The sequence below is a fragment of the Hemitrygon akajei genome, chromosome 11 (assembly GCF_048418815.1).
Source record: "Hemitrygon akajei chromosome 11, sHemAka1.3, whole genome shotgun sequence".
Lineage (NCBI taxonomy): Eukaryota > Metazoa > Chordata > Chondrichthyes > Myliobatiformes > Dasyatidae > Hemitrygon > Hemitrygon akajei.
This window is the reverse complement of record NC_133134.1, coordinates 75,853,148-75,875,984: the sequence shown is the minus strand read 5'-3', so window position 1 is coordinate 75,875,984 and position 22,837 is coordinate 75,853,148. Positions and strand designations below refer to the sequence as shown.

The window sequence follows — 22,837 nt, the reverse complement described above, 5'->3', positions numbered from 1 at the left end:
AAAGCGGCGGCGGACTCCTCGTCCCAGGTAATGTCCTTGCCCGGACCGGACAGCAAGGCGAACAGGGGGCGCATGATCCGGGCAGCTGAAGGGAGGAAGCGGTGGTAGAAATTGACCATACCTACGAATTCCTGGAGGCCTTTGATCGGGGTGGGTCGGGGGAAATGGCGGACCGCATCTACCTTAGCGGGCAGAGGAGTTGCCCCGTCTTTAGTAATCCTGTTGCCCAGGAAGTCAATGGTGTCGAGCCCGAACTGGCATTTGGCCAGGTTGATTGTTAGACCGTACTCATTCAGCCGGGCATAGAGTTGTCGGAGGTGGGACAGATGCTCCTGACGACTGCTGCTGGCTATGAGGATGTCATCCAAATAGATGAATGCGAAGTCCAGGTCGCGTCCCACCGCGTCCATTAACCGCTGGAACGTCAGTGCGGCATTCTTCAGGCCGAACGGCATGCGGAGGAACTCGAAAAGACCGAAAGGGGTGATGAGAGCCGTTTTGGGGACGTTGTCCGGATGCATCGGGATTTGATGGTATCCCTGGACGAGGTCTACCTTGGAGAAGATCTGCGCGCCGTGCAGGTTGGCTGCAAAGTCCTGAATGTGCGGCACAGGGTAGCGGTCCGGTGTTGTAGCCTCGTTCAGCCTGCGGTAGTCGCCGCATGGTCTCCAGCTCCCTGTCGCTTTGGGCATCATGTGCAGGGGGGAGGCCCATGGGCTGTCGGACCGCCGGATGATCCCCAATTCCTCCATCCTCTTGAACTCCTCCTTCGCCAGTCGGAGCTTGTCCGGGGGAAGCCGCCGAGCACGGGCGTGGAGGGGTGGTCCCTGGGTCAGGATGTGGTGCTGTACGCCGTGCCGGGGCATGGCTGCCGCGAACTGCGGTGCCAGAACCGATGGGAAATCCGCCAGGACTCTGGTGAAGTCGTTGTCGGACAGCGTGATGGAGTCTAGGTGTGGGGCTGGCAACTGGGCTTCTCCCAGGGAGAACGTCTGAAAGGTCTCGGCGTGAACCAGTCTCTTCCTGGGCAGGTCGACCAGTAGGCTGTGAGCCCGCAAGAAATCCGCACCCAGAAGCGGTTGGGCTACGTCGGCCAGTGTGAAGTCCCACGTGAACCGGCTGGAGCCGAACCGTAGCTGCACCGTACGGGTGCCGTAGGTCCTTACCGTGCTGCCGTTCACGGCCCTCAGGGGGGGACCCGGTGCCCTGTTGCGGGTGTCGTAACTCGTCGGAGGTAAGACGCTGATCTCGGCACCGGTGTCGACCAGAAAACGGCGTCCCGACCGCTTGTCCCACACATACAGGAGGCTATCCCGAAGGCCAGCTGCCATAGCCATCAGCGGCGGCTGGCCCTGGCGTTTCCCGAGAACTGGCAGGGCGTCCGGGAACTGGCAGGGCGGGCGGCAACGGCGGGCTTCTGCGCCCCACCGCTGGTGGTAGAAACACCATTGCTCGTTGGGCTCCACACCCCGGCCTCTGGGTTTAGCGGGCTCTGCGGCCGGGCCTGGACTAGTTTGCTGCTGGGAGCGTGGCCGGGTGATCTGTGTGACGGACGCCCCACTCACCTTCTTGGCGTTCCACAGCAAGTCCACCCGGGCTGCCACCTTCCGGGGGTCGCTGAAATCCGCGTCGGACAGCAGCAGGCGTATGTCCTCGGGCAGCTGCTCCAGGAATGCCTGCTCAAACATGAGGCAGGGTGTGTGTCCGCTGGCCAGAGACAACATCTCATTCATTAAAGCTGATGGAGGCCTGTCTCCCAAGCCATCCAGGTGCAGTAAACGGGCAGCTCGCTCGCGGCGGGAGAGCCCGAAAGTCCCTATGAGCAGGGCTTTGAATTCCGTGTACTTGCCGTCCGCCGGGGGAGACTGTACGAACTCCGCGACCTGGGCCGCTGTGTCCTGGTCGAGGGAGCTCACCACGTAGTAGTAACGGGTGTCCTCTGAGGTTATCTGCTGTCAGAAACGAGCCACGCTTCTGTAAAACAATAGTCCATATCTCAGGACTTCAATGATTCCACAAACAGTTAATCTTGTCAGGGCTTCTGCATTCATAATTAAATCACATGTGTTTACAGACTTTAACCCAGACATAATTAAATCACATTTGTCCTTTGACTTTAATCCAGACCTCTTTCAGAAACGCACATCTTAATTTTGAATCTTACAATACCACCCTTTTTCTTTTTAAGATGTGCGTTTCAGCTAGCATTTCTCTCACTCCCAGGGGGCCCACTTTCTTCTTTAATAGCATAAGTTTTAGCTCGTTTGTCCCATGATGGGATATCGCTACTGCCTGGAGCTGGAATATACTGCGCCTGATCAGTGTTCGTATACAAGGAATCACACACGGCAAAAGTAAGAGAATCATTAGACCCCCGCCTGCTACTAGGAGAGCGGTGCGCCACCAACTACCTCCCAGTAGCCCGTCTAGCCAACTCATGTTCCCCAGGGATCTCCAGTTTTGTACTGGCACGTGGGCCAGTTTCCGAATTTTGTCGGATATTTTTAACACGGCCTTTCCACTGTCGTCTATCTTAAGGCAACAGTTTGTAAGATTGAACTTCCCACATACTCCGCTTTCAGAGGCCAATAGGTAATCCACAGCCAGCCTGTTCTGGTATATTGCTGTTCGCATCTGACTCTGCTGTTTTGCCAACAGCTCCAATGCCAGTGCCGTGCTGAGGTATTGCTATTGCCTGAAGTTGTGACACACTTCGTCTTATTAGTGCTTGTACACAGGGAATGAGGCAGGGTAAAAGCATCAAACTCATTAATCCACCTCCCACCATCCAGAGTACTGTTCGCCACCAACCGCCTTTATTATAGACCTGATAGTACGGCTTACCATTTTCCCAACACCCTTCTGCTTTTATCATAACAACGGTCATTTACATGCGAGTGGGACACAAATGATGCTGGGAACACCCTCTGCCCCACTCGTACCACGGTTCTGCACTTGTCACATTTCCCTTCAATTTCCCCGACATATAGAATCAAATATATTACAGTCAATAATGTTACAGTCCACATAGAGTTCATTTTTGCTGCCTTTTTAGCCTCACCACCATCGGTTCTTCACCGGGAACACAGGTCCACTCAGTGCGGCTTTCGGGCTTCACCGGTCCTTTTACCCTGGATGCGTGTGTCCACCCTTTTTCTTTTGTCCGTACAGCCGCCTCTGTTGTTAGCAGGACCTGGAAAGGGCCTTCCCACTGTGGCTGTAACTTCTCCGGCTTCCAGGTCCTTACCAGAACCCAATCTCCAGGCACGATCTGATGTAAAGCAAAATCGAGCAGCGGAGTCTGGGCCAAGAGACCCTTTTTCCGCAGTTCTGCAAAGGAACGGGACAGTGCCAGTAAATAGTCCCTTACAAAGATATCACCCCCTTGTAGCGTGGGGTACCCTTCCACCTTATTCCAATACGGGAGTCCGAACAACATCTCATATGGGGATATTCCTATGTCCTTGCGGGGCGCTGTTCGTATTCTTAAAAGGGCAATAGGGAGACACTTAGTCCATGGTAGTTTGGTTTCTAACATCAATTTGGTCAGTTGTGCCTTCAGGGTGCTGTTCATTCGTTCTAGTCTTCCCGAACTCTGGGGATGCCACGGGGTATGGTACTTACATTCGATATCAAGTGCATCGCAAATTAACTGGTGCGTATCTCCTTCTTGGTACGTGGTAGTGACATTCCCCTTATTCCAGCTATCCTTTCTGGGGTAATGCATCGCTGTCCTTTACTGACCCGGTGTCCCAGATACCTTACTTCCTTTTCTACAAATTGTAACTTTTTCTTTGAGACCCGTAGCCCTTGCTTCCCCAGGAAGTTCAGTAGTCTGATGGTGTCTTCCTGCACCCCTTCATGTGTTGGCCCGGATAGTAGTAGATCGTCCACATACTGTAGCAGTTGGCTCTCTGGAGCACATTGGAATTCTGCTAGTACTTGCTCCAAGACCTGCCCAAATAGGTTAGGTGATTCGGTGAACCCCTGTGGCAGGACCGTCTACCGGAGTTGTCTTTTCCGCCCCGTCGTAGGATTTTCCCATTCGAACGCAAACATGTCACGACTGCTCTCTTCTAGCGGGCAACTCCAGAAGGCATCTTTTAGATCTATTACACTGAACCATTCATGGTCAGGAGAGATCTTACTCATCAGTGTGTAAGGGTTGGGCACTACCGGGTATCGGGTTTGGACTACTGCATTTAGGCCCCGCAGGTCTTGTACCATCCGATAATTCCCATCTGGCTTTCGCACCGGGAGTATTGGGGTATTATACGGTGACATACATTCCTCCAGTAGTCCGTCAGCGATCAATCCCTCAATCACCGGCTGCAGCCCTTTTCTTCCTTCCATCGCAATGGGGTACTGCTTCCTTCTCACTGGGCGACTGTCCGGTAACAAGGTAATCTGTAAAGGGCTGATGTTCAATCCTCCCCTGTTTCCCTCTCTATACCATACCTCGGGCTCTATTTTCCGATCGTCTTCCTCTTTTAATGCGAATAGTTTTACTATTATCTCTCCATTGCTTGGCACTGTTCCAATACCCAATTGAACTTGCAGATCCCTTCCTAATAGATTAAATCCTGCCGAGGGCAGCAGGAGGAGGTCTCGTCTAGTTGCTCTATCTTCATATCCGACTTCCACATTGTCCACAATTGGCACTGATATTGTCTTTCCTCCGATACCAGATACCCCCATTACCTTTGTTCCAGTTCGGGCGCCGGGAGGTATCTGGATTACGCTAGATCTTTCGGCACCCGAATCTACCATAAAGGTTGTATCTGACCCTTGGGGACCTACTTTTAAATTTACCAGGGGTTCCTGCCGATAATTCATCCCCAAGGGGTGGAACCCCCGACCTCCCTAGTCTTCATCTTCCATCATGGCGTACGAGCGCACTTCCCGTCGGTATCTGGGGCACTCGCGCCTGAAGTGTCCCTCCTCGTGGCAGTGAAAACATCTTAAAGCCTTCCTTAGCCCTCCTCCTTGCTCCTGGCTACTACCTCGATCCAACCATGGTCCCTGTCTCTCTCTCTACTATCTGCGGTTACTTGTCGCACTGTCTGGACCATTATCCTTGCCGTCTTCTGCTTCTCTTCATCCCTTCTTACAAACACTTTCTGTGCCTCCCTAAGTAGTTCACTTAAGGGTTTAGTATTCCAATCTTCTAGTTTTTCCAGTTTTTTTTTTCTGGCCATGCCTTCGATACAAATTCAACACGAATCAGCTGTTGGCCAACCTCCGTCTCAGGGTCTTCGATTTGCGGAGCGGTAGGGGGCACATATGGGGTGGCAGGTGGTCGAGCACCTCCCATGTATTCTTTTTCTGTCCCCCTTCATTTATCGTTTTCAATTTATAACTATTTGTCGTTGGTAACCAGCATAGGGCATAATCACTTTCTTCGGGTTTAACGTTAGGTTTTGAATTCACGTACAGATTAAGGGCTTGTTGTACCCAATCCTCGCTAGACCCGAACTTAGGCCATCACACAGCCGACCCTTGGATCGGCTGGCGGGACCAGAATTCACAGTACTGTATCATTTTTTCTTTGACTTCCCTTTTCGCCTCCCGTAATCCCAATTTTCTAACATCCGTCCCAACGGACTATCAGGGGGTACCCCGGGGTATTTTTCATCATTGGCGCCTGGATTTCCTTTACCCTTTTCTCTCTTAGACCCCTTATTCCCCATCTCGAGGACTTGCTCGGTTCCAATCCACCCGCAGGCACCCCGTAATTCCACAATTCTCGTGCACTACGTCTCTGCAGGAATTTAATTTGAATGTGACCCACCTAGCTCGGTCACTCCTGTCCAATTCCGGAACCTGTATTCCCGCGATCGCCCAGGAATTCACCTGCAGGCACCCCGCAGTTCCACAATTCTCGTGTACTACGTCTCTACAGGAGGAATCACCTGCAGGAACTCCGCAGTTCCACAATCCTCGTGTACTACGTCTCTACAGGAGAAATCACCTGCAGGAACCCCACAGCTCCACGATTCTTGTGTACTACGTCTCTACAGGAATTTAATTTCTTACCTGGGTCCTGTGCACAGAAATTACTCGATCGCTCACTGTCTCAACTGCCTCGACAACCCCTCTTTGTTTCCTTGAGTCCGCCGGATATCACTCGCTCAATCTGCGCGGGGCGACGAGCAAGGAATCAGGGACTGCCGAACTCGGCAGGGTGCACCTTCTCCGATGTCCTTCCTTGCCCCCCTCACGGCTGGAGTGTGGATCCCGGACGAGCCCCCAAGTTGTCAGAAACGAGCCACGTTCCCGAATAATGGCTTCAAGACAAATTCAAGGAAACAAAGTTTATTAACAGTTCTGCAGAGCTGGGCCCCTTCAGAGAAGGGAACCCTGAACCTTACAGGGCAGCAGGTTTTATCCTTCTTCCTTACCACCCCCCCCTCCCTGACTCGGGAGGTACACAGTGTTTTCCCATTCCATATTTAGAGTTGTTTTTTTACACATTTCTGTAAAACAATAGTCCATATCTCAGGACTTCAATGATTCCACAAACAGTTAATCTTGTCAGGGCTTCTGCATTCATAATTAAATCACACTTGTTTACAGACTTTAACCCAGACATAATTAAATCACATTTGTCCTTTGACTTTAATCCAGACCTCTTTCAGAAACGCACATCTTAATTTTGAATCTTACATCTGCCGAACGTGGAATTGGGCTTCTGCTTGCTGAAACCATAGGTGAGGTTGTAGCGTCCAGAAGCTTGGCAGTTTCAAGGAAACCGCATTAACAGATGCGGCGTCGGTCATCTCCGGTCCAAAAACGTTTGGACCGTCGGGGTCACCAATTGTAGCAGTGTGCTATACACAGCGCTAAAATAACGACACGGAGTCGGTAAACTGCAGTCAGAGAATAAAGTTTATTCCAAATTCACAGTCTTGCTTTAAAGACTCGCTCACCCACCGGATGCCTCTACTGGCACGTACTGAAACCCCCTCAGGCTTTCTCCTTTGTGCCTGCACGTTGGCTAATTGTCAGCCGGTTCGAGCGTGCTAGTAATTGGGTCGCCACAATATAGGTGATTTTAATTGGGTCTCCCGTATTGTAAAAGGACCGGATGGGAGAGAGTTTGTTAAATGCGTTCAGGAAAGTTTCCCTCAGTCCCATTGAGAGAGAGTTCGATACTAGATCTCCTATTAGAGAATGAGTCAGGGCAGGTGACATGTTTGTGTAGGGGAACACTTGCTAAAAGTATAGAAACCGCACTTTTTGAAATAATTTTTGTTTATTTAATATGGAAAGAATTTTTGTTTCATGGAAGAATCGAGAACATTCTTTTTGGTCAAGTGCCGATAATCTGTTGGAATTGGTATTATTGTCATATGTACTGTGATACAGTAAAGCATGCTTTGCATACTGTTCATACAGATTACTCAGTGTTTTTGAGTAGAACAAGGTAAAACAGCGACGATGAAAAATAAAGTGTATCGGCTAGAGAGAAAGTGCAGTGTTGATGCATGATCAGATTGTGAGGTCAAGAGTCTTATTGAACTAGGGGGCCATTTAATGTCTTATAGCAGCAGGTTAGAAGCAGTCCTTGAGCCTGATGATGCGTACTTTCAGGCTTTGGTAAACCTGCAGAGAGTGTGTTCAGGGTGAGTGGGATCTTTATGTTGCCTACTTTAGTGATGCAGAGTCCATCGAGGCGAGGCTGGTCTCCATGATGTGCTGAACTGTGTCCACGTCCACGACTCTGCAGTTTCTTGTGGAGCAGCCATACGCAGTCATTATTCATCCAGATAGAATGCTTGGTGCATCGGACGAGCCTCCTGAGGAAGTAGAGCTGCTGCGATTTGCTGTGTAATTGGACCCGGACAGGCTATTGCTGATGTTCGCCCCTAGGAACTTGAAGCTCTCAACCTGAGCACCTCAAAACGGGAACAGGTGGCTCAACCCCTTTCCTGAAATCAGTGGCCGGCTCTTTTGTTTCGCAGACATTAGGGTTGTTGTCATGACATCATGTTACTAAGCTCCCGTTCGCCTTCCTGTACTTCGACTTATCATTATTTGAGATACGGCCCCCTATGGTGGTATCGTCTGTAAACTTGTAGATGGAGTTACAGTGAAATCTGGCCGCGTAGTCCTGTGTGTACAGGGATTAGAGCGGGGAGCTGAGGGTGCAACCTTAAGGAGCACCAGTGTTCACGGTGGAGATATTGCTGTCTACCCTTATTCACTCTGGTCTGTTGATGCACACCGTTAATATATACATGAACGTGTGTACCGTACCCCTGCTGGGAGTCAGTGACCATCTCTTGTGTGCACGGCGTTTGCTCTTTCTTGTGAACGCATGGACTCCCGGCTGCTCCAGTTTTCCTCCCACGGCCCTGTGACGCTCAGGGTCCGGTGGTTAAGTATCCCTCACCAACACGGACGTGTTGTCTGCGAATGATCAGTGTAAATCGAACAAGTGAGTACGGAAGTTGGAATCTGGAGCGGGTCAGGCAGCTTCTGTGGAGTGAAGTGGACAATCGACAATGAGAGTCCAGACTCCATCTGGAAGGTTGATTAGATGGTCAGCACAGACTCGATAGCTCGTCTCGCCTTTCTCTCTCTGATTCTAACCCGTCTAGCTCTGCCTTGAATAATAAAAGTGCTGACGTTTTGGGCAGAGACCTTTCATTAGAACCTTCGTGAGTCCGAATCAAGTGTCAGCCTTCATTCCCATTATGTTTCTGCCTTGAGTTCAGCTCCTCACGCCTCTTTGCCCCCAACCCCCACCCTCGACCGTGGAATGCAGAGATAGAGAGTGTAGCTGGAACTAGAACCGATCGCCAGGACCCATTCAAATTAGCAACTCACACCGGTTTTAGTGAAACGAGTTTATTCAAAAATTCAATGTCACTGCGAGGGGACGCAGTGGGAGGGTATGGTTAATTTTGAAGGCTCTTTGGGTGGCTCGAGGCCAGGTGAGGGGGGGCAACAATTCCTGGTTCAAAAGGAGGAGGTAGAAGTACAGCAGAATGTGTCAGGTGGAAGACAGTACTAACCCCCCAACCCATAGCCCCGGGAACAATCTGCAGTCGTTCGCCCTTTGACACGAACACAACCGTGGAGCGAAGTTTAAAAAGAAGGGGGAGGGGGCGTAGTTTTCACTGTGTAGTTCACCTCTTTTAAACTCGCGAAACGTCCCGGGTGCTTCATGGGAGCTTAACCCGACGCCGGGAAGGGGACTTGAGACATGGGCTACAATTTACAGCGACGCTGTGGCACAACGGGTACAGACCTGGGTTCAATCTGATTGTGTGTGTGTGTGTGTGTGTGTGTGTGTGTGTGTGTGTGTGTGTGTGTGTGTGTGTGTGTGTGTGTGTGTGTGTGTGTGTGTGACAGACAAGACGTCCATCTCCTGGTCTCCCTCCTTTCCCGCTTACACGATGGTATAATATTGTGGGTGGGGAGGAGGGAGGAGACATCTGCTGGGAAAATGTAGGATTGGTGTAAATGAATGGTCAATGGTCCTCTCTCCGCGCGGTATCTCCATCCATCAGCTGACCGGGACGGATACGGAAGGCATGGGTTTGGTTTCAGTGGAGACGGACTGGTCTGTAGAACGTGGTTAACGACGAGATACTGGGAAGCGTCGAAGGGGAAAGGGAGGAAATGACTTCAATGGGGTTTGGAGGAGAGGGGGTGAAGAGAAACACCGGGGTCGGGAGGGAGGAAGCGGCGGGCTGGAACAAGGAGTGAAACGGCTGGAAGAAATTCAGCGGGTCGAGCAGCGTCTGTGGAGAGTCGACGTTGGTTGAAAACCCCGAGGGGGAGCGGAAATTTTCCATCGATTTCTCCAACTTCTGATCATTCTCCCCACTCTGGCCTCACACCTTCCCCTGGTGGTCCTCCTCTTTCCATTTCCCTCATGGTCCACTCTCCTCTCCTATCAGATTCCGTCCTCAATCCCTTACCTTTGCCACGCGCCTGGCTTCACCTATCACCCCCCCCCCCCCCTCCGCCCACCTTCCCTTGTAGAAGGGTCTCGGCCCGAAACCTCTTTTCCGCCGACACTATCTGACCTGCTGAGTTCCTCCAGCATTTTGTGATTTGTCGGAGACTCTGGTGATTACGGCCAACGCTTCAAGTCGAGATCCTGCATGTGGACCGGGTGCTGAGATTACAGAAGTGGGAGGAGGGAGCGTGCAGTGATCAGAGACTAAATGTTTTCAACCCAGACCGGGAGTATGGGTGCGTCTATCTGTTTGGGGAGGTGAAACTCGCTGCCGGACGCCGCGGAGAGGAACAGGAACCCTCCTCACAGAGAAACAGGACAACACAACTCTCCCTGGCTGTGGATCTCCGGGACACGCACACACAGGCAGGCCCCGTTCATGCTGTCCCTCCCACACACAAGCGCCCAATGTCACACGTAACGACGCGCCCCCTCCCCACTCACACAAACACCGGCACGCACAGGAGAAGGGGAGGGCCTCTGTCGGTCAGGGTCGACCATGGTATTACGTCTTAGCTGTTTAGATACGCATGTCTGGACAGTACATCTGGAGAGCAAGCGGTTCCCCATGCAGCAGACTCCCCCCCCCACCCCACTCCACGCAGCTGATGAACAGCAGAGACTGATACAGTTCGGCACCCCCGGAGTTGCCAATCAGCGTTGAACTGAAAGTAGGGACTCCAGATCCGGAATATTCCCTCGGGGTTCACTCCCGAAGTCTACCTACCCCACGAGTACAAGGCAGCGGAGGTTTGAGATCAGAGATCTCCTTCCGATGAGCCCCATCTGCCCGAAGCGACTGGCTTAAAGGCGCTAGTAAGCCGCCTTTGCCCCTTCAGTCAGTAGAAGCCGTTCTGCCGGGTTTAGCACGTGTGAAGGCCGGGAGCTGGACCTGGTTGTGAGAGGCTGTTTCAGACGCACGCCATTGCGAGCTCATGCCCGTTAACCTCGGCTGTAACTTCCGAGGAACACTCAGAAACATTCGCTCGCTCTCTCTCTCACACACACTCAGGTTCGGGTCACACTCACCCCGCAATCAGACACACACCGAGGCAGCCCCCACCCTCCCACACACGCAAACACATCGTCTCAAACACACACGCAGACATCTACAGTCACACACACACTCAGCCCCACACCCTCCCATACACACACCGACGCACACGCACAGACTGCGCAGTGATCCGGGGACTGTCTCCCCCCCCCCCACCCCCGCGGGGCGCACCTCCACCCTGGGGTGAGATGAGGTCGTCAGTTTAATGATCCTTGGGTGTTCCCTCCCTCCGCTGGGACCCGACGGATTTCCCAGACTTGGCGCCGGATCAGGGACAGGGTCACGGGGATCTGGAGTAATGTCTGGGGAGGGGTGGTCTTGGGAATGGGGGTTGTAACTGCCTCTGTAGAGCGGGGATAAATGTGGAATTCTGTGCTGCTAATGTGAAAACTCAGATCGGCAGACTACTTATTGAAGTTGGTTCGCTGAACCCTGTTGGATAGAATAGGAAGGGACGGTTAGCACTGTGGCCGGGATTCTCCCATAACAGTTGGACTTTGCTCGCTGGGTTAGAGGACGGGACCACCTTTAGGAACCCGGTCACACCCTTCCCCCGTAATCTCTGGAAGAGGGGGGGGTGTCACACACAATCCGCAACCCCTCCCCTACACAACTCTTCACCCTAATCTATCTTTCTTTCCTAAAACTAGCGCGTAAAATATAATTAAAACGTGTGTGGGGGAAGGGAACCTAACGTCATTATAAACTCCAACTAAACATTTTCATGTATTTCCCACTTTCGTTATGCGCGGACACACCCCTGCCGAAAGAGTAAAAAAGACGAGCGTGAGGGAGGATCTGCCCACGCTGACTTTGGGCGGAGCAAACGACCCCTTCACGGGGTACGTGCTCCCTCCAATTCCCCCGCAGGCGTGGGGGGGGGGGGTAGCAAGGAAGCATTTCTGCAGATATCCACCTCCCCCCGTCTCTCACCCACCCACAGACACAAACACAATCTTCCTTCGCGTGGAACAACCGGGGGGAGTCAGGGCAAACTCCGGGCGACTCGGAGGCGTAGCCATCAGCGGTATCGAGTTACAGCGGCCGCCATTACCGATCGCCGCCTGTAAGGAGTTTGTACGTCCCCCCCCCGTGGCCCCGCGGGTTCCCATGAGTACATTGCGGGCCACGTTGGTACGGGGAGCCTGGTGACATTTGCACACTGCCCCCCACCTCTGCACATTTCACTCTCCGTTCTGAACATGTGACAATTAAAGCTCGTAGTGTGGCGACCCACTTTCTGCGCAGGCTCACAAATAGCCAGCGCGCGGGAGGGGGGGGGGGGGGAAGACGTGATGCCCTCTGACGTCATTTCCGCCCGGAGAGGGCGGGCGCTAGGGATTAAATGCCAGCGCCGCGAAGTTTGAATAAACTAGTCTCGAAACGACTTACCGACTGTGTCGTTATTTCAGCGCTGTGTGTAGCACATCGCTACAGTATAATCTTTCATACTTTGGTAGTAATCAAGGCAACATTTGGTTAACAGTGACTTAAACTGCTAAGTCTTTTGGCTTCTTTTCGGGTAATTATAATTATCACTGCGAATCTCGGGTACCGGGCGCTCTGGTTGTCGGGGAGCCGGGGTAATGGGGACAGTGGACACCAGGGTGCGGAGAATCCGGACAGGTTGTAAAACTGATTGTGCAGCCGGCCGTCACCGCTTGTTTTCGCACGATTTAGCCACAGGGTGAGGGCTCCAACACGGGTCTTCTCTCCCAACCGCCAGTCTCCGAAGCAAAGGAGACCCGCCTCCACTGACGGATAGTTCGGGGGAAGAGGGGCCGGTTAACAGTCCTTGAATGGGCGAGGGGATCTTCCTCCCACTCTCCCCCTCCTCACCGGGATCTGCATCTTTGGTCTGGTCACGGAGCAGGAACCTGTCCCCAGTCCCCACACAGCCGAACGGGCTCCCACGCCGACTAGGGAGAGCGGGGTGGGGTTGGTTTGATGGGGTGGTGGTGGGGGGGAAGGGGTCTCATTGCCTGCCAGCACTCCCACCCTGAAACCACGGAGAGTTACTTGGCAAGTTCAAAGTCTCCGAGAACGGCCCCGGCTACTCACGAATAATCTTTGGACGGGATGCGGCCGGTTTGGAATATTTGGGTGCCGCCTGAGGTCAGTGTTGTTCCCCTCCACCCCTCCATCAACCTCACCCAACTTCCCCTCTTCGCCCCGCTCGGGGGTGGGGGGGGGGGGGTGAGGAGGAGTGTAGGGTGTGATCGGCTACTGAGGTAGAGGCTTGGACAATGGCTTTTTTGGAAACATACAATTCTCTTGAGGTAGAAGTCTTTGGAAAGGCTGTTCATACGCGTAATTGCGAATGGGAGGCCAGTTAAAGCAGCTGGTTAAAGCCGAGTTCAGCTGGTTAAAGCTGACTTGAACTGGGCTCCGGGCGCAGTGTCGGTCCTTTGGTTCGAAGTCGGTCCCTCTCTCTGGTCTGACGCTGTCAGGCTCTTTGCTCGAGGTGAACCGGGCTCCCTTGGTCCCCCTTCTGAAAGAGAGTGACAAGCTGTCGTCAGAGCAAGGCTGAAGAGGGTAAGCCCCACCACACCCAACCATCCGCCTCCGATAGGACCCCGGCACCCGGCCTTGGACACTCACCAGCTCTGTCAGCTCCAGTGCCCGGTCCTCTTTCCCCTCAGGCTCCAGGTTGCCATTCTGCCCGTCTAGGGCTGTGCTGTGCCGTGACTGGGGTACCGACCAGCTCTCTTTGAAGCCACGACAATCAAACAGCCTGTGTTTGTGGGGGGCGGGGGGGGGGAGTGAGAGAGATATCAGACACCCAACCAGCCGGGCAGGTGTACAGCCGTCCTTTCGGCCCACCGTCTCTGTGCTAACTATGATTCCACATTAAACCAACCCCTCTGTCTGTACCTGGTTCATACGCAGTGGCCCTTTATTAGGTAGAGGAGTGGAGCCAGTGGTCTGCCGATCCACCAAGGTCCGATGTGCTGCTCATTCAGAGAAGCTCTTCTGTACATCTCTGTTGTAACGTGAGGTTATTTGAGTTACTGCCGCCTTCCTGTCAGCTTGAACCAGTCTGACCATTCTCCTCTGACCTCTCTCATTAACGAGGCGTTTTCACCCACAGAACTGCCGCTCGCTCACTGGATTTTTAAAGTGTTTTTCACACCATTCTCGGTAAACTCTGGAGACTGGTGTGCGTGAAAATCCAGATCAGCAGTTTCTGAGATACTCAAACCGCCCCATCTGGCACCAACAGTGAAAGTCACTGAGCTCTGAACAACAACTGGACCTCGTGACCATGTCTGCAAGTTTTAACGCAATGAATTGCTGCCACAAGATTGGCTGACTGGATGTCTTTCTAGAGGGTGAACCTGCACGAGGCAGCAAGGCCCGATGTTGTACCTGGTAAGGCTCTGAAAACCTGTGCCAACCAACTGGCGGGAGTATTCAAAGACATTCTCAATCTCTCATTGCTGCAGTCAGAAGTTCCCACCTGGTTCAAAAGGACAACAATCATACCAGTGCCCAAGAAGAGCGGGGTGAGCTGGCTAAACGACTATCATCCCAGTAGCACTCACATCGACGGTGATGAAATGCTTTGAGAGGTTTTGCAGGGCTAGAGTCAACTCCTGTCTCAGGAAGGACCTGGACCCACTGCAGTTTGCCTATCGCCTGTAGGTCTACAACAGACACGATCTCAGCATTTAACACCACCATTCCTACCTCCTGAGCAAAAAACTACAGAACCTGGGCCTCTTTATCTCCCTCTGCAACTGGATCCTTGACTTCCTAACCAGAAGACCACGACCTGTGTGGATTGGAAATAGCATCTCCACCTCACTGACAATCAACACTGGCACTCCAGGGAAATGCGTGCTTAGCCCACTGCTCTACTCTCTCTGCGCCCATGACTCAAACAGCATCTATAAAGCAATCACTGCTGGCAGAATTTCAGATGGAGACGAGAGGGTGTACAGGAGCGAGATATACCAGCTAGTTGAGTGGTGTCACAGAAACAACAAATTTGTACTCAGCGTCAGTAAGACCAAAGAGCTGATGGTGGACTTCAGGAAGGGTAAGACCAGGGAACACACACCAGTCCTCATGGAGGGATCGGAAGTGGAGAGAGTGAGCAATTACAAGTTCCTGGGTGTCAGTATCTCTGAGGATCTAACCTGCCCCAGCATATCGGTGCAGCTATAAAGAAGGCAAGACAGCAGCTATATTTCATCAGGAGTTTGAGGAGATTTGGTTTGTCAACTAAAACACTCAAAAACTTCTACCAATGTACTGCGGAGAGCACTTTGACACACAACCCTCCACGTGCATATTGAAGAGACTTTTAAATGTCCCTAATGTCTCTGCCTCTCCCAGCACCCCTGGCAGGGCGTCCCACACACCCACCACTCTCTGTGTAAAATTAACTACCTTTGACATTCCACTACACTTCCTCCAATCATCTTAAAGTTATGTCCTCCTGTATTAGCCATTCCACTCTGGGGAAAAGGATGCTAGCTTTTCACTCAGTCTATGCCTCATCCTCCTTCGCTCCAAAGAGACAAGCCCTCGCTCAGTCAACCTTTCCATTGAATGTACGGAAAGGACCAAGTGACTGCTCTGACAGGCCTCACACCCCATCTAGTTCATTCTGAACCTGGACCATAGCCTCCCATCCAAACTTCTCTTCCATGTTGAAATCGACCCCGCATCTACCACTTCCTCCGTCAGCTTGTTCCACACCCTCTGAGTGAAGAACTTTGCCCTCCCCATTTCACGATGAGACTTTGTTTCTCTCTGGGGGAAGGGTGGGTGGGGTAGTAGGGGAGGGGAGGGTGTGGGTGGGTTGCTAGAGGAAGAGAGGCTAGGAAGGGGTATGTTTGTTTGGAGGGAGAGGAGATGAGGAGGAGGGGGAGGGAAGGGGGTGGGGAGAGGGAAGAGAGGTGGTTGGTGGGGACGAGGTGAGAGAGAGGGAAGGGTGGGTGGGGAGAGGGAAGAGAGGTGGTTGGTGGGGAGAGATCGGAATGGGCGGATCCGCCACCGAGAAGGAATGGCAGACGCCGCTGACTCTCAGTCCCCTCTGTTCCCTACCTCCTCCGGTATCCCAGCAACAGGAACAGGATGCAGAAGATGATGCAGGCAATCCCAATGTGAATTCCAACCACGATCCCACTCAGTGAGGCTTCCTGGGGCTTCCGGCAGTCACAGCCAGGGTCTGACGGCGCTACGAGGAACAAGACTGCGCAGTTATGTTGAGTTTGATGTCTGGTGCACAGGTACAGTGAGGTACAGGTAGAGTGTCAAACCTACACACACACACACACACGTGCACACACACACACAATATGCAGAGCATGAATTACAGATAAACGCAGCGATGAAAAGACACAATGGAAGTCAAATTCATGGTGGTGTAAGAGATCATGGACTGATTCCGCAGGAAAACAGGTCTTTGAGCCCAACATTCTGACCAAGATTCCCATCTAAGCTGGTCCCATATGCCCATGTTTGACCCGTATCTCTCGAAACCTTTCCTGTCCAAGTACTGTACCTTTTAAATGTTGTTAATGTACCTGACTCAACCACATCCCCTGGCTTGTCCATATACTGACAGATAACTTTGCCCATCACGTTCCTATTGAATCTCTCTCCTCTCAGAATAACGTGTTCAGTCGCCGCATCATAGGAAGGATGTGGGAGGTTTAGAAAGGGTGCAGAGATTTACCAGAAAGCTACTTGAATTGGAGAGCAAGGAAAAGTGAGTGAAGGATTTTCTCTTTGGAATAAAGGAGGATGACAGGTGACTCAGTAGAGGTGTATAAGACGATATGAGGCACAGGTCGAGTGGACAGCCAGACCCAGAGATTTAAGACTCTCTTAGATAGGCACAATGACGACAGAAACATGGAGAACAATGTGGGAGGGAAGGGTTAGATTGATCTTGTGCAAGTTAAAAGGCTAGTACAACATTCTGGGCTGAAGGGCCTGTACTGTTCCGTAATATATTTATTTTATTTTCTCTTATTATACTGGTGCCCTCTATTTCTTGATTTCCCAGCCCTAGGATGAAAACTATGTGCGTTCAGCCTATCTTTGCCCCCCATAACCTCAATAGAATAATTTCTCAGCCACCTACCCTCTGTCTAAACAGTCCCATCCTGCTCATCCTCTCCCTGTTCCAGTCCCAGCAGCATCCTCATAATTCTCCTCCGTGCCCCTTCCATCCTATTGGCACCTTCCTATGAGGGTGACCAAAACTCAACACAATATTCCAAATGCAGCCCCACCAAAACCTTGTACAAGTAAATTATAACATCTAAACTCCATATTCAATGCCATGAATGAGGAGGGCCAGTGTACCAAACATCTTCACTGACCTGTCTACCTGCGATGCCACTATCAAGGACCCCTGTGCTTATACCACACTCCCCGAGGCCCTGGCTGTTCTCTGTGAACCTCCTACACTGATCTACCTCCCCAAAATACAACACCTCACACTTATCTGAATTAAACTGCATTTGCCATCCTTTGGCCCACTTACCCAACTTGATCAAAGTTCCTCTGTAAATCTTGATAACCAGATAACCAACTTCACTGTGAACAAACACAGACACGTGCATACACACACACACACACATGTAAATACACATGATCACACACACACATGTAAATACACGTGATCACACACACACACACACACACACGTAAATACACACACACATGTAAATACACGTGATCACACACACGTAAATACACACACACATACATGTAAATACACGTGATCACACACACACGTAAATACACACACACATACATGTAAATACACGTGATCACACACACACGTAAATACACGTGATCTCACACACACACATGTAAATACGCGTGATCACACAGACACACGCACGTAAATACACGTGATCACACACACACACACATGTAAATACACGTGATCACACACACACACACACACACGTAAATACACGTGATCACACACACACACACACACACACGTAAATACACGTGATCACACACACGCAGAGTATCTGGACCTGCCTGGATTCTCCGGGCTCTCCCTGAGGGATACAAAACGGACGGTACTGTTGCCACTGCCATGCTGGTTAAACGCCTGCATTTTGATCTCGTACAAGGTCGAGGGTTCTGCAAACACAGAGCGAGGGGGAATCAGAGCGCAGCATATGGGCAGAGTTGCTTCCAGTTCATTGGGTGGGCAGTGTGACCCTTGAGACCAAGCACTGGGCTGTGTGGGACAGACTGGGCAACGTTGCCGATATAGTTTTTGGACACAGTGATCCACTCACCCGATCAGCTGGGGGGGGGGGGGGCACAGCTGCTGGGTTTGAGCTCATTGTCAGGGGAAACACCAAATTAGCTTCTTGCAGCAGCAACACAGAACTCAATTTAACATAATTTATACAGAAGCAATAGAGGTTAAACGTAACGACATTATTGCAAACTGAAGGATGGTTTTCCGAGTGGGTTGAAGACCTGATGCTAGTGGGAAAGAAGGTGCTGTTCAGCCTTGAGGTGTGAGTCTTTGGGCTCCTGTTTCTCCCACGTGGGGACAGCATCGAGAATTCGCCATGACCTGGTTGGTGTGGGTCCTTGTTGTTGCCTCTGGTAGATGTTCCGCAATGGCGGGGAGAGCTGTGCCCAGGGTGGAACATGCTATCACAAAGAAAGCACCTCTACTTCTTCAGAAGTTTGCACAGATTCAGCATGTCAGCTAGAACTTTGACAAACTTCTGTAGGTGCCCAGCAGAGAGGACCCCGACTGGTTGCATCATGCTCTGGAATGGAATCGCCAACGTCCAGGAACTGAAAAGGCCACAGGAAATGCTGGACACAGCCCTCCCCACAATTCAGCACATCGGCAAGGAGAGCTGTCACAAGAGACCCTCACCATCCAGGCCAGGCTCTCTTCTCGCTACTACCATAGGGCAGGAGGTACAGTCCCACACCACCAGGTTCACCCCTCGACCATCAGGCTCCTGAACTTCATTCACCTCAAATCTGAACTGAATCCACAACCTACAGACTCACTGTCAGGTTCTCTATGACTTATTTATTTTGAATTTGTGCAGTTTGTCTTCTTTAGCACATCGGTTGTTTGTCAGTCTGTGTGTGTGTGTGTGTGTGTGTGTGTGTGTGTGTGTGTTTGTTTTTAATTGATTTTAGTGTCGTTCCTTACTTCTACCGTGAGCACCCGCAAGACAATGAATCTCAAGGTGACATACAAGTACTTCGATAATAAGCTTACTGTCAATGCTGAGACACACCAGTCTTTGTAGCCGCTTGCTATCCCGTACATGGGGGTCTCGATGGTACAAGATAATGCTATCCGTAAAGACTTTTCAGAGCCTTTGAATCTCCTTAAACCTCGAAGGAAGTGGAGCTGCTGGTTTGCCTACTTTGCGGTTGCACCCGAAACAGAACCTCCGAGACACTGACGCTCTGGATCCCAAAGCCCCTCACCCTTCCCATCAGAAAGAAGTTCACGAACCTCACCCCCTCTGAAACCCGGGAACACTTGGCAACGAGACAAACGTCATACGTTGAAGCCTGGGACACTTCGGAAGTTCCATCCTTGCTGGCTGATCTGAGGCATAAGCCCCTTCCCTCCCCACAGTCGCTGCCTGACCTGCTGAGTGTTATGCCTCCCAACTTCCGGCTGCCCTCTGAGTTCAATCTCCCCCCAACACCCGAGACTGCAGGATGCGGGTCCTTTCCGCCCAAGGTGCCCACAGGGCGTGCCAGGCCAGTCCTTGTTGGGAGGAATCTGCAAAGAGGCACCCTTAGCGCTGGTACTCACCCAGGTGGGGGAAGATGTAGGTGGTGGCTGAGCTGGGAAGCAGGACGGGTCCCTGCACCCGAGGGCTTGGCAGCTGCCGGTGGAAGAGCTTGTAGCCCTGGACTAGCCCGGGCCGGTGGGGAGGCTCCCAAAACACCTGCACGGCCGTGGAGTTCAACACCTGGGCGAAGAACATCACATCTGGAACTGGAAGGGCGGTTCAGTCACAAACTTGGGCGCCAGGACTGGAGGGGGGTACCCACCCTGCACCCCGGGGTTCGCCAACGTCGGGAGGCGGAGGGAGGCAAATGCGCACACTGGGGTGGGGGCGGTTCCGGGGCGAGGTGAATGTGCCCACCAGCGGTCCTGGGGGAGGTGAACACACACACACACACACACACACACACACACACACACACACACACACACACACACACACACACACACACACACACACACACACACACCGGAAGCCCAGAGGGAGACAAGCACGCACACCAGGGGTCTGGGAGAGTTGAATGCACATACCGGAGATCTGAGGGAACACACATGCAGCACGGTGACATTGAGTGGGATAAGGAGCAATTCTCTGGGGTATAACGGTCCTTGTGCATGTCCTCCTGCGGGAGGGACGGTGAGGAGGGAGCGCCGCACTGTTGGTCTGGTCCTCGTGTAGGTGACCGAAGGGCATGGCTCCGCATTGACTGCCCCTCTCTCCTCCCCGCTCCCCAGCTCCGCAGACGGCGGTTCCTCACCTTCGCCTCCCGTGATGGCGGTGACGAGCTGGGAGCGGTCGCTGGCCCCCACGGGGGAGTAGGCCTGCACATACATGGAGTACTTGGTGCTGGGCCGCAGGTTGGTGAAGACGTGCTCGAACGTCGTCTTACTGACTGCTTCCTGCAGTTCCTTCCCAGCCTCCTCTGTAGAGCCGCCACAGGGTCAGTAATTCCCCACCCTCCCCACCTCCTCTTCCCCTTTCTCCCCCTCCCTCCTTCCCACCTCTCATTTCCCACTCCCTTCTCCCCTCCCCACCCCTTTCTTCCCCTCCCTCCTCCCCGCTTTCCCTCCCATTCCCTCATCCCCTTTCCCAACTACCCCTCATCTCTCCTCCCCATCTACCCTCCCTCTCCCCCTCATCTTCCCTCCTCTATCATTTGCCCTCCCTCCTCCTTCTCAACCCTACCCTCTCCTCCCCAGCCTTCCTAACCTTCCCTGCCCCTCCCCAACACCTCCCTCTCCCCCTCGCTCCACTTTGCCCCTCCTCCTCACGCCCCTAGCACCCCGTCTCCCTCTCACTGTTGCCCTCCCTCCCTCCCTCCCCGACCCCACCCACCTGCAGCGGGCCGGATGTGGAGGACGTAGCCGATGATCTCCTCGGTGACGGAGTGCGAGGGCTCCCGCCAGGAGAGGCGGATGGCGGTGGAGGAGAGGGCCTCGGCACGGGGCTCCGCCGGGGGCGCGGGCAGCTGCTGGGACAGGGTGACTGCCAGCCGGGCGCTGGCCTGGTTGGTGCCCGCGCTGTTCTGGGCCACACACTGGTAGATGGCCTCGTCCGATGCCCTCACACGGTTTATGATCAGGGTGCTGAGGGTGAAACAGTGCAGGGGGGGGTGTGGGTGGTCACGGAAACAGCCCCACTGCCCTCCTACCACCACCCTGCACCCTCTCCCACGCTGAGCACTGCGCACATTCGGTAGGGAGAGGGGGCGAGGAAGGGGCAGTAGGGTGGGAGGGCAGAGCAACAGGGAGACCTCACTGAGGGAAAGCAGCGGTGAGGAATGAGGGGGGGGAGGCAGGCTGACAAGGAGTGAGAGCGGGAGGGTGGGGGCACGGAGTGAGGGAGAGAAATGGGGAAAGGGGAGAAAAGGTGTGGAGATTAAGGGGGAAAGAGATGAGGGGAGGGAGGGAGGAAGCAAAGAGTGATGGTAAAGGTGGGGTGGAGTGGACTGATGAAGAGCGGAGCAGGTCAAGGGAGGGACAAGGGGGCAAATAGGAAGGGTGGGAGCGGGGCAAGGAGTGAGGGAGGAGCAAGAAGGAAGGAGGGGTGGGGAGTGAGAGCGGGATGGTGGGAGGAAGGGGTGAGAATTGAGTGGGTGAGGAAGAGGAATGATAGCGGGTGAAGGCGGGGGGGGGGGAGAGACCGCGGGACCCCTGCAGACCCCCCCCCCCCCCCCCCGCCCGCCCTGGATACCTGTTGCCGTGGGTCAGGTTGATGTTGCCGCTAGGAGTCGAGAGCTCACGGCCGTTCTTCAGCCAGACGAGGTGAGGTTCCGGGACCCCCTGCGCCACGCAGGTGAAGACAGCCGTACTGCCTGCCCGCTTCCTCATCGACTGCGGCCACTGCACAAACTCCGGGGGAGCTGCGGAGGCAGTGGAGAGGACAGGCTCAACCTCCAGCACAGGGAGCGTGGGGGCAGCAACAATATCCCCACCCCGCAGGGAGCGGGGTCCTTGCGCAAGGGCAGGATCTCATCGCTCATCGTCTGCCTTCTGAGGAGGCAGCAGACGCTGGACTCCGCACACCCACACTCGCACAAGATGTACAGTAGAGTCAGCATTCTGACAAGCTGCGATGCAAACTGCACTGCGGCAGATAGGAGGGCTCTACGACGGGTGGTCAAAACTGCCCAACGCATCACCGGCACCTGCCTACACAGATACCCAAGAGTGCCGGCAACTTCATGAAAGATCCCACCCTGCCTGCTGATGGGACTGCTTTTCCCGCTCCCACCGGGGAAGAGGCGTCTGAGGCAGCACCACCACCACCGGACTCAAACACCGTTACTTTCCCCAAGCAGTAAGACTGCAACCCGGCAACCCGCCCTGAACAACCACCTTCTTATCTCTTCCTGCCCGAGTCACCTTATTGCAGATACTCTTGTGCCCCGCGTCACTTTATAGACATTGAATCGATCTTTGCTTTTTATCTTATTCACCTTTGAACTGGAAATAACGAAGCAATCTTGATTCTAACAAGATCCCCGAGAAACTGGAACCGTGGGAGCGGGGAACGCGCTACCGGGGCTGAGATGGGATC

The 22,837-nt window shown here is 53.1% G+C and overlaps 1 protein-coding gene across 1 annotated transcript; it reads right to left on the bottom strand.

Moving 5' to 3' along the window:
* Positions 1–10,601: 10,601 nt before the first annotated feature.
* LOC140736350 (immunoglobulin superfamily DCC subclass member 3-like) lies at positions 10,602–22,436 on the bottom strand. The gene is made up of 9 exons (XM_073062342.1): positions 22,233–22,436; positions 21,992–22,191; positions 21,134–21,384; positions 20,556–20,720; positions 19,822–20,007; positions 18,045–18,149; positions 16,083–16,230; positions 13,629–13,761; positions 10,602–13,518 (listed from the first exon to the last, which is right to left on the bottom strand). Exons 1-9 carry the CDS (start codon positions 22,434–22,436, stop codon positions 13,474–13,476), a joined length of 1,437 nt encoding a protein of 478 aa, XP_072918443.1. The 3' UTR covers positions 10,602–13,473.
* Between the last annotated feature and the right edge of the window lie 401 nt (positions 22,437–22,837).